This window comes from Trichomycterus rosablanca, chromosome 5 (genome assembly GCF_030014385.1).
Source record: "Trichomycterus rosablanca isolate fTriRos1 chromosome 5, fTriRos1.hap1, whole genome shotgun sequence".
NCBI classification, from domain to species: domain Eukaryota; kingdom Metazoa; phylum Chordata; class Actinopteri; order Siluriformes; family Trichomycteridae; genus Trichomycterus; species Trichomycterus rosablanca.
Window position 1 is genome coordinate 41,095,607 of NC_085992.1, and position 12,907 is coordinate 41,108,513.

General features: G+C 37.9%; 1 protein-coding gene across 3 annotated transcripts in view; it reads left to right on the forward strand.

Annotated features, from left to right (window-relative positions):
- rassf4a (Ras association domain family member 4a) overlaps positions 1-12,907 on the forward strand; it is a 60,554-nt gene that overhangs the window by 12,973 nt on the left and 34,674 nt on the right. For all 3 annotated transcript variants that reach the window (XM_062996172.1, XM_062996171.1, XM_062996173.1), the window contains 2 exons: positions 11,288-11,370; positions 11,466-11,541. In XM_062996172.1, coding sequence (XP_062852242.1) covers positions 11,315-11,370; positions 11,466-11,541 — 132 coding nt within the window. In that variant the 5' untranslated portion in view covers positions 11,288-11,314. The remainder of the gene's footprint in view (positions 1-11,287; positions 11,371-11,465; positions 11,542-12,907) is intronic.

Here is a 12,907-nt window from a genome sequence, read left to right on the forward strand (position 1 = left end):
ATCCTTGTCACGTAATTTTTAGTAATGAGGATCTAGTTTTTAGTTTTCAGTTATTAGGATCTAGCAAATAAATCTAAAATACCTCCCTTCTGTAGCTTTTGAAGTAAATGAAAATGCAGAAAAAAATTTGCTGATTTAGTCCAGTCTTTGCCCTTTCACAATAATTAGAGCATGTTAATCCATTATTTACATTATCATAAAATAAAATAATGATCATGAAATAGAAAAAGTAAAAGAAAAACATCACACATTTAAAATTTAATTTATCAGATTTACATTTCCATGGTGATTGTATGTGTAATAATAATTCCAGTAACAGTTCTAATGATTTTAAGTAGGGATGTAACGATACGCTCTACCCACGATGCGATATGATTCATGATGCTGGGTTCACGATACGATTTTTTCCCAATTTTTTAAAACAAAATTAAATTAAGGACAAATTAGGACGTTTCCTTTTATTATTTCTCTTAAAAAAATTTAAATACTGTATTTGTGCTTACGGTGCCTCAGTGGGTATTACTGTCGCCTAACAGCAAGAAGGTCCTTGGTTCGATCCCCAGGCGGGGCGGTCCGGGTCCTTTCTGTGTGCATGTTCTCCTCGTGTCTGCGTGGGTTTCCTCCGGGAGCTCCGGTTTCCTCCCACAGTCCAAAAACATGCAATCAGGTACATTGGAGACACTGAATTGCCTTATAAGTGAATGTGTGTGTGTGTCTGCCCTGCGATGGACTGGCGTCCCGTCCAGGGTGTTGCTGTGTGTCTTGCGCCCATTGAAAAGCTGGGATAGGCTCCAGCACAATAAGCAGATAAGACAATGAATGAATGGATGAATGAATGAATGTATTTGTGCTTATCGTTTATTTATCTAAATAATGAATGCCCTTTTATTTCTGAAGTAGGTACAAACTATGCAAAACAATGCTGCACATTGCTGCACCTATTTGTGTAAAAAACTGAAATGAAATTTTAAAACAAATCCCACATTAAATAAATAAATTAATGAATAATACAAAAAAAGAAAGTATCCTCACAAATAAGTTTGGCTGGAAAATTCTGAACCTGGCAACCCTGTAGTGACGTCAACCAGGCGAGGTGAATAGCGCCAGTGCCCTCTGCTGTTCAAAGTGAGTATCGATTCATTATACATGTAAACCAATTTGAATTGTTACACATGTGAATCGATTTTTAACTGTCTTGTGGTGCATCGTTACATCCCTAATTTTAAGTTCTCTAATAGTTCTAAGTTTCACTTATTTTGTTCGATCACTTTTCCTTTCTCGTGCAGCCATGTGCCGTGTCATACTAGTCACATCTTCCAAGCACATCTCGTCTTTTTTTGCATTAATACTTTTTGTTTTTGCACTAATCTTAAAGATATTTATCTATTGATTGATTGGATTGATTGAGTGTTGTGTCCACAAACCAAACCTTTGCTTAAATAGAGGCTCAGACACAACTAAAAACCTGTTTACACACCTAGCTTTAATGATGTATACCAGTGACATTCTGTAAAGACAAGCTATACAATCCTTTACCCTATTATTTATTTAAAACATGTCATTATTGGAACACTGTCACCAGTGTGCAGAAACTAAACTATTTGTTCTGTTTGTTGTAGTGTGTGTAGGTGTGTGTGCACGTGGACGAGAGTGTATAGTAATGTTATTACAATTATACAGTTCTACAGCATTTTTTCATTTCATTTACATGACTTACCACTGCTTTATCCTGGTCAGGATCATGTTTCTAGTCAAAATGCCTAAGAGCTTGTCAGAGTGTTGCATCCACAAACCATACCTTTGCTTATAGAGGCTCAGACACAACAAAAAACGTGTTTACATGCCTAACGTTAATGAGGTATAACAGTAACATTCTGGAAGAACAAGCTATACAATCCTTTACCCTATTATTTATTTAAAACATGTCGTTATTGGAACATTGGCACCTGTGTGCAGAAACTAAACTATTTGTTCTGTTTGTTGTAGTGTGTGTAGGTGTGTATGCACGTGGATGAGAATGTATAGTAATGTTATTACAATTATACAGTTCTACAGCATTTTTTTTTTTTTCATTTTATTTACATGTTTTACCACTAGGGTGGCACGGTGGGTAGCACTGTCGCCTCACAGCAAGAAGGTCCTTGGTTTGATCCCCAGGCGGGACGGTCCGGGTCCTTTCTGTGTGGAGTTTGCATGTTCTCCCTGTCTGCATGGGTTTCCTCCGGGAGCTCCGGTTTCCTCCCACAGTCCAAAAACATGCAGTCAGGATAATTGGAGACACTGAATTGCCCCATAGGTGAATGTGTGTGTGTGTATGTGTGTCTGCCCTGCGATGGACTGGCACCCCGTCCAGGGTGTTACTGTGTGCCTTGCGCCCATTGAAAAGCTGCGATAGGCACCAGCACCCCCCTCAACCCTGATTGGATAAGCGGGTAAGAAAGTGAGTGAGTGAGTGTTTTACCACTGGTTTATTCTGGTCAGGATCATGTTTGCACTCCAAATGCCTAAGAACTTGCCAAATGAGTGTTGAAATCACAACCCAAACCTTTGTTTTATAAAGGCTTAGACAGCGAGTAAAACCTGTTTACACACCTAACTTTAATGAGGTATAACAAGACAGGATATACAATCCTTTACTCTATTATTTATATAAAACATGTAATTATTGGAACATTGGCACCAGTGTGCAGAAAGTATTTGTTCTGTTTGTTGTAGTGTGTGTAGGTGTGTATGCATGTGGATGAGTATTGTATAGTAATTTTTTTACAACTATACAGTTCTACAGCATTTTTTATTTCATTTACAGTACATATTTTACCACTGGTTTAGCCTGGTCAGAATTGTGGCAGATCCTGTGTCCTCAGAATTACTGAGCGCAATGCAGTCGCACACCCTGTACTGGATGCCAATGAATCCACCCCACCCACATTTAGGCAGTTATGTTTGCTTGTATATGCTCAACTGGCGGATAGCACTTCTGGCGATTTGAACCCTAGATCCCAGGGGTAGTGATCTAGCGTAACTTTTGCCCACCCAAGTGCCGTCTAGTACCACATTACACATGAAAATAAACATGAAAGTAAAAAGTAAATGAGGCTACACTGTGTTTCTTGGGGTCATTAACTTTTGCATTTAATGTACAGTCCTTGTACTTAAAAACATCTGCTGTGGTTGCACACATACACTCACACACTCACACAAAGCAGTGCACAAACATAATAAATTAATGTGTGTAACAGGTTAGGTATTTTTTAAAAATGAAACAGCTTGTTCATTTTCTACAATTTATTATAAAAAAAAAATATATATTATTAATATGTGTTGTGGAAAGTATTTTAGGATAATAGCGCAATTATGTTGTGATCGTTTTGGATTTGACTCTTCGCCTTCTAGGTCGCCGTCTCAGTGCTCGTATGCATTTCTTCTGATCTTTGCCCTCCTTTTTCCTGTAAAAAATAAAATAAAATAATAATAAACAAACTAAACTATGTACATCATTAAGAATAATTAAAACGAACCGAAATTCGCAAAACACGTGACGTCACAAACAAGTTGACTCAGATCGTCTCTCTCTCTCTCTCTCTCTCTCTCTCTCTCTCTCTCTCTATATATATATATATATATATATATATATATATATATATATATATATATATATATATATATATATATATATATATATATACAGTATATATATATAATAAAGAAGGAAATAATATAGAAATTTATTATGGTGTATGGTACAGCACACGTACTGTACTAAAATGTGTTGTGTGTTTTTATGTACAGTACTACTGTGTATTATTGTTTATTATTGTTTATTGCATTTAAGTCTATTTTATAATTTAAGATTTAATGGAAAATATAGTTGTATTTATAACAAAAAAGACAATTTAAGACATTAGAAAGGTTAGGTAAGAGGGTGGTTTGGGAGGTCTGGCACAGATTAGACTTGTATTTACATTATTTCTTATGGGAAAAATAGGTTTAACTAACGAATATTTTGACTTAAGAACAGCCCCTCGGAATCAGTTAAATTCATAAGTCAAGGGTCCACTGTACTTTTTAAATGATCTTAAACCTTTGTTTAACTAAATAGACAATAGTGCCAAGAACAAAACATTGTATACATAATATATAATAATTAAATATGTGATATAGGATATTAGATTAAGAGGGTCCACCAAAGGCTTAAACCTTGCAAACACAGGTTATGGTTCACTGCTTTGTGCCATATATCTTTACAGAATTGTCTGTTCAAAAAGAACATTCCTAAATGCAAAATAGCAAATAATTGAGGTTGTTCACAATCTATAATATTTCATTTTAACTTGGCAGCTGATGAAGTAATGAATCTTTTTAAGAGTCGTGTTCTTCTGTGTTGCCATTTTGGATGGAGGGGGCATGCCTCGTGAGCGTTAAGTCACTCCAGGTGGAAGATTTTCTATATATCCCGGTTTCTCTCTATCAGACTTTCCAGCTTCTGTTGGCAAACCTGCTGTTTTTCTGAAACCGTGATACTGAGCTGCTCAGTCTGTTCTGGTTTTCCATGGGTGTGTGCTGCCAGCATACTTGCTGAGGTACGATAATATTGTGAAAATACTCAGGGAAACCAGAGAAATCTCAGTCTGTGTAGGGCAGGGCTAGAATCCTCTACTGAATGCCTGTGCCCTTTATGCCTTTCCATGATAATGCAAGAGAAAGTGTCATACGGTTGTGATAACTATAGCTACATAGACTGTGGGTACTTTGGAAAACCATTGTCACTTCACACAGTCCTCCACTGCAAGAAATCCAACCTAAACCACTATAGCTTAAAGAGAAAGCCGTACATCAAATCTATGTTTTCTGGGCCCAGATTTGTCTCGGGGGGACCAAAAGACAGTGGCTATGTGATGTGGTCAGATAGGTCCATGTTATCAGAAAAATAGACAAAGTTCCCAAGTTGTCCCAACTTGTTTTGGAAATGTTGTTTGTAATATAGATTGATCAGCCATAACATTAAAACCACCTCCTTGTTTCTACTCTCAATGTCCATTTTATCAGCTCCACTTATCATATAGAAGCACTTTGTAGTTCTACAATTACTGACTGTAGTCCATTTGTTTCTCTGCAAAGTTTTTAACCTGCTTTTACTCTGTTCTTTAATGGTCAGGACCCCCACAGAGCAGGTATTATTTAGGTGGTGAATGATTCTCAGCACTGCAGTGACACTGACATGGTGGTGGTGTGTTAGTGTGTGTTGTGCTGGTATGAGTGGATCAGACACAGCAGCGCTGCTGGAGTTTTAAATGCCATGTCCACTCACTGTCCACTCTATTAGACACGCCTACCTAGTTGGTCCACCTTGTAGATGTAAAGTCAGAGACGATCGCTCATCTATTGCTGCTGTTTGAGTTGGTCATCTTCTAGACCTTCATCAGTGGTCACAGAACGCTGCCCACGGGGCGCTGTTGGCTGGATATACTTTTGGTTGGTGGACTATTCTCAGTCCAGCAGTGACAGTGAGGTGTTTAAAAACTCTATCAGCAAAACTCTCTGTGTCACTGCAGTGCTGAGAATGACCCACCACCCAAATAATACCTACTCTGTAGTGGTCCTGGGAGAGTCCTGACCATTGAAAAACAGTAAGAAAGGGGGCTAAAAAAGCATGCAGAGAAACAGATGGACTACAGTCAGTAATTGTTGAACTACAAAGTGCCTCTATATGGTAAGTGGAGCTGATAAAATGGTGAGTGTAAAAACAAGGAGGTGGTTTTAATGTTATGGCTGATCATGTGTATCATTTAGTTAGTTTAAACTTTCAATGTCTTACCTGTGCAAGCATTTCAGTAGTCTCTTGCCTTGAGGTCCCTGTGGACTTAGACACACTTTGCGGTGTCCTTTCTTTAATAAAACTCTACAGATTCACAGAGAAAGGTTTTCAAATTAAAATGAGTGGTAATGAGTGTGAATGTAGCTAATTAGTATTGGTTCATGCATTTTAACTTAATATTCTGTGTGCTACTTACATGATCTCATCTTTCATACAGCCATGTCCTTTTAATGTCACGCTAAATTCTAAGAATGGACCTTGGATTTGGTTGTTTGTTTTTGGACACCGGCAGCTTTTCGGAACATGCTGACTCTCTACCATTTGTACTGCAAAAAAGAAACATGCAAAAATGACATCGGCTTAAGCTTTTACTCCTGCATTAATTTTACATTATAAGCATCCATGTACTTGTTTTCCAAATTGTTTGGATAAATTACTAAAAAAAAACAGTTTCCAGAAGAGTTGGGACCTTTTGTAAAATGCGATACAAAGAAAAAAGCCTTTATTTAACTTTTTTTAAATAGAAATAAAAGATTTCCCTTTTTTTCACTGATCAACTTTTAATTTGTAAATACACTGATCAGCCATAACATTAAAACCACCTCCTTGTTTCTACACTCACTGTCCATTTTATCAGCTCCACTTACCATATAGAAGCACTTTGTAGTTCTACAATTACTGACTGTAGTCCATCTGTTTCTCTGCATGCTTTTTAACCTTCTTTTACCCTGTTTTTCAATGGTCAGGACCCCCACTGGACCACCACAGAGCAGGTATTATTTAGGTGGTGGATCATTCTCAGCACTGCACTGACAATGACATTGTGGTGGTGTGTTAGTGTGTGTTGTGCTGGTATGAGTGGATCAGACAGCAGCACTGCTAGAGTTTTTAAATACCGTGTCCACTCACTGTCCACTCTATTAGACACTCCTACCTAGTTGGTCCACCTTGTAGATGTAAATACAGAAACGATCGCTCATCTATTGCTGCTGTTTGAGTTGGTCATCTTCTAGACCTTCATCAGTGGTCACAGGACGCTGCCCACGAAGCGCTGTTGGCTAGATATTTTTGGTTGGTGGACTATTCTCAGTCCAGCAGTGACAGTGAGGTGTTTAAAAACTCCATCAGCATTTCTGTGTCTGATCCACTCATACCAGCACAACACACACTAACACACCACCAGCATGTCACTGTCACTGCAGTGCTGAGAATGATCCATCACCCAAATAATACATGCTCTGTAGTGGTCCTGACCATTTAAAGAACAGCATAAAAGCAGGCTAACAAAGCATGCAGAGAAACAGATGGACTACAGTCAGTAATTGTAGAACTACAAAGTGCTTCTATATGGTAAGTGGAGATGATAAAATGGACAGTGAGTGTAGAAACAAGGAGGTGGTTTTAATGTTATGGCTGATCGGTGTATAACACATTTGGAATTTGATGCCTTCAACACACTCACAAAAGCTGGGACAGAGGCATGTTTACTCCTGCCTGGCATCGTCTTCTGAAATAACTTTCGACTTCCCGGGAAAAGACAACACCTTGATGGCAGCATGTGTCTCTCTAAAATCACAATATACACCTCAGCGTCAATACCTTTACCTGAAGTCACCAATGCCATGGGAACTGAAGCACTCCCATACCATGACAGATGTTGGATTTTGCACCGTTCTCTAAGAACAACTTGGATGGTCATCTTTCTCTGTGTCATCTTTGGCACAGAGAACTTGATAATAATAATAATAATACATTTTATTTATATAGCGCTTTTCAAGATACTCAAAGACGCTTTACATAAGACAAATAATCAAAACAAATACGTACATACACCATACAAATCATAGTACAAAATCAAAATAGTACATCAACATCAAGAATAATTAAGATAAAAACAAAGAGAGCAGCATAAGACAGTTCATTAAAAATTAGCTAAATTATGAGAGAGAACAACAAATATAGAACAATTTCTTAAAATTAGACAGAAACAGGACAGATTTACATGCAATCAGGAAACTGAAAACTTTACAAGTTTTAGGATCTAGGACTTCACATTTCTGTCGTGATCTAAGTATAAAAACTATTAAAAAGAATAGCAAAAATAAAAGCATTTATTTTGTGTTGTTACAAGTTAAATGCCACTCTGAATAGATGAGTTTTGAGAAGTGACTTGAATTTGGACAGGTCAGGACAATCTCGTAGGTGTTTGGGGAGAGCATTCCATAAAGATGGAGCAGCTATGGAAAAGGCCCTGTCACCCCAGGTCCGGTGCTTGGTCCTAGAGGGTATGGACAGTAGGTTAGCCTCAGAAGAGCGAAGGCTACGGGAGGGAATGTGCTGATGGAGCAGGTCGGTGAGGTAGGATGGGGCCTGATTATGGAGAGCTTTGTGAGTGAATAGAAGAATTTTGAATTGAATGCGTTGAGCAACGGGAAGCCAATGAAGTTTTTGTAGAACAGGTGTAATATGATCACGGGAGCGAGTATGAGTAAGGAGGCGAGCAGCTGAATTCTGGATATACTGAAGTTTTTTTAGGATTTTGTTAGATGTACCATAAAGGATGCTATTGCAATAATCAATTCTGGATGTAATAAAAGCATGAATCAAGGTTTCGGCGGCAGAAAAGGAGAGTGATGGACGTAGACGTGCTATGTTTTTTAGATGAAAGAAAGCAGTTTTGGTGATGTGATTTACATGGCGGTCAAAAGAGAGGTTGCTATCAAAAATTACACCAAGATTTCGGATGTTAGAAGACGGAGACAAAGTGTCATTATCAATGGTAATTTGAAAATTTTTTGTGGTTTTTGCCAGGGTTGTAGGACCTACGATGATCATATCTGATTTTTCACAGTTTAATTTGAGGAAATTAGCTTTCATCCACAATTTCATTTCAGTGATGCAATTTGTCAGAGTGGAGTGAAGTTCAGTATTAATGGATTTGGAGGAGATGTAAAGCTGAATATCATCAGCATAGCAGTGGAAATGTAAACCATGCCGACGTATGATGTCACCAAGGGGGAGCATATAAAGAATAAACAAAAGGGGACCTAACACTGAGCCTTGGGGAACGCCTTGGGACAGTGGAGCAATGGCAGAACTACAATTGTTGATATTATCAAACTGTTGTCTGTTTATGAGATATGACCTTAACCACAAAAGGGCAGTACCAGTGATGTTGACAGAGGATTCAAGGCGGGACAGAAGAATGGAGTGATTAATGGTGTCAAAAGCTGCAGTAAGATCAAGGAGGACGAGAATATTAATTTGTCCAGAGTCTGAGGAAAGAAGAAGGTCATTTGTGACTTTGAGGAGGGCTGACTCAGTGCTGTGCTGGGGGCGGAAACCAGACTGAAATGATTCAAATAGATTATTGGAATTTAGGTGATCTTTGAGCTGTGAGGCAACAACACGTTCCAGTATTTTCGACAGAAATGGAAGATTGGAAATGGGCCGAAAGTTACTCATAATGTTAGAGTCAAGTCCAGGTTTTTTAAGTATGGGAGTAACAGCAGCCAATTTGAGTGATTGAGGGACTGAGCCAGAACTAAGAGAGGAATTGATTATCTCTGTGATAAGTGATGAGATAACTGGAAAACAACCCTTAACAAGTTTTGATGGAGCAGGATCCAAAACACAAGTGGAGCTTCGCATCCCTGTTAAGATCTCAGATAGGTCCAAAAGAGACACAGGTGAGAACTGAGACAGAGGCTGGGTAATAAATTGAGATGAGATAGGCGGAGAAACAGAGATGACAGGGGAAACTGTCAGAAAATTGTGGATATTCTCAACTTTTGTTTGAAAAAATGAGAGGTAAGAGTTACACTTGTCAACTGTAAAGGAATTGGTAGTATTGTCAATTGGTTTGAGAAGTTTATTTATTGTGGAAAAGAGAGTCTTAGGATTTGTTGATCCAGCATGTATGAGTTCGGAATAGTAAGTGGATCGGGCTGCCGTAAGAGCGTCTTTGTAATGTTGAAGATAATCAGAATAAATCTGATAATGTACTGTTAGACCGGTTTTCTTATAAAGTCTTTCAAGCTGGCGTTTACGGGATTTCATTTGGTGAAGCTCAATTGTGTGTCTGCATTTCCTAAAAAAAAGTTATGGCTGTGGACTCATCTGAACACAGACTCATGTCCACTGTCTATCAGTCCATCTGAGATGAACTTGGGTCCAGAGAAGTTGTTTTACTGTGTAAAAGAAATAGCTTTTTGTGTGTAATAGAGTTTTTGGTTGCATTTCTTGATGCTACATGGTTTTCTTAAGTACTCCTCAGCCCATGTCGCTATATTGATCAATATTTATCACAGTATAATGACATTTTCTCATGCAATGCCATCTAAAGGCCCAATGGTTACACAGACTGAGGTTTCTTCAAATTCCTTGAATCTTTTAACAATATTATGTACAGTAGATAGTAAAAGACCTGAATTATTTGCAATATCACATTGAGAAATGTTTCTTTTGACATGATTGACAATTCTGGCATGACATTTTGTACAAAGTGTTGAGCCATGACCCATAACTGCGCCTTTGGTACCTCCTTTTATACCCAATCATGATTCCATCATGTGTTTCCAATCCTTCTGCTTAATGTGGAATGTTTTCCTCTTATTTTTTCTCTATCCCAACTTTTTTGAGTGCATCACAGGCATCAACTCAAATCCTACAATAAAAGTTAATCAGTAAAATATTGGAAATCTTTTCTTTCTACATGTCAGTTAAATCAAGATTGATAATTCTTCTCTTTAATGCATTTTACAAAACGTCCCAATTCTTCTGGAAATGCAGTTTGTACAATATATAACAACGTTCTTAAATTTGTGATGTTATCAGAATTAAGTGTTTCTTACCTGTAAGGTAGACACAGAAGTTTATAGCGAAGAGAGCAGGAAGAGTGTGTAGTGTGGATTTCATTGTGGCAGCGCTGCTGTTCTAGTCTGACCTGCTTTTAAGCTCTGCGACTGGGGCTTCCCACAGCTTCCATCATTTCCTGGAAATTCCCGCCTTTTTGTCAGTCATAATCCAAAATCTAAGACTTATAAGAAATGGAGTTTTTATAGGATTACAGAGGTGCTATGACATGTGATATTCTGACAATGTTTTCTTTTATATAAAAACAGAACAAAAAGAAAAAAAATAATCAGGTAAAATCACATACATATTTGTATTTAAGATATTTTTATTGTGTGAATCATAAACCTAAAAAATGATAAATATGAAAAGTATTACAGCTTTAAGAGTAAAACGCTGTAGGTTTATCAGGAACATGTCAAAGCAAGATTCCTCGCTTTGGCCTGACTCCCAGACTAACCTGCATAACACAGTCATGTGATTTTCCTAATCTTTTCTTTCCCCGCTCCCTGAGGCACTGCATGATCTCTGTAACTGTACTGTGACAGACATATTATACCTTGTTGTCTTTTTGTATTCTCTGAGTGCTTTACTTTTTTTATGTCTCCTCTCTTGTAGCTGAAAGGTCAATGAAAAGTTCCCACAATGAAACCTGCTAAGACGACCTTTATCAGACTGAACGGAGAAAAAATAATCACCAAGTGAGTTTAGCTCAAATTCAGCTTTTCATTCAGAGCAATTTACAAAGCATGTGCTGCCCAGATTGTTTAGCTTTTGGTTTTCTTTTTTGCTTTAGGTCGGACCTTTTACCCGTTTTGAAAACGTATAACTGTTACCATGAAGGAAAGAGCTTTCAGCTTCGTCTCAGAGAGGTATGCACACATTCAGAAACTCTAACTACAATCCAAGTTCACAGTTAGCCTGATGCAATAACTGAGAGAGCTGCGGAGAGAAAGTGAAAGGTCTTAAATTGTTTGTGTGGGTGTAGTTTCAGGAAGTCGTCTAGATCAAACGGTGGAGTTTCCAATACTGTCCAGACAAAGCTTTCTCTAATGAGTAACTACTACTGATAAAGCACATAAGCCTACACACTTTTAATAAAGAGTGTATTGTATACTACAATACAAAGTACAAACTCAAACACTTTAATGACAAGACAGATCACTGTCCTTTAACATTTAATATAAAGTAAAAAGTCAAAATATCACACACTTACCTGAGTTTAAACCCTGACTTAAACAAAGTATTATAAAGATGCCTAAAAGACTAAACTACTTTGTAGCTCGCCGGGAAAATAAGCTACTGTATCAAGGGCAGTGATAGCTCAGTGGTTAAGGTACTGGACTAGTAAACAGAAGGCTGCCGTTTCAACCCCCGCCACTACCAAGTTGCCACTGTTGGGTCCCTGAGCAAGGCCCTCAACCCTCAATTGCTCATCGTGTTCAGCTCATTGTGTAAGTCACTTTGGATAAAAGCGTCTGCTAAATGCTGAAAATGTAAATGCAAATCTTAAATGACCTTGTATCAGAGATGTTCACAAGTCACAAAATACGAGTCTGAGTCGAGTCATGAGTCTTTAGGCTAGAGTCTGAGTCGAGTCAATCTAATATACACAAAACATATACTGGAAATGTAACGTAGAAATAAACAAATAATATGTAAGTTCAGATAAAAACAACAACAGATTAGCAACAGTATTTTGCCGTTTTACTTCGTGCCTTTACTTTCCTAGGTACCAGTTAAAAGCTTAAACTGACATTTTGTTTTCACTGCAAATTACAGCACAGCGGCCAAAATCCCAAACACAGCAAAAAATCCTTAATACTGCTTACCTTAGCTTGTTCCAGATGCTATTAAATTTATAAGCATGTGTTGTCCCATTAGGAATATAATCTGTTATTTTGTAAATGTGCCTATAATTAAAAGTAAAAGTGAAGTAAAGCAGGAACCCGTTAGAAAGCCAATCAAGCGTTTCATTGACAATCATCCGTGTGATGCTGCAAACTGAATACATGCAAATAACAGCATCTGTTACTAAACATTACAATCAGAAGGTCTGATTGGTTCAGAAAGCGGTTCTTACAATCATTAGCGCCAATTCTGTAGGAGCGTTTCATTCATATTATCTGTTACTGTGAAGTGCACTACATAGGGTATTCCACCATTTTAAGTAGGGAGCGACGCTTCATCACTACGCCGGAAGCTGGCTAGAACATAACCCCATTGCGTGCGTTGCGG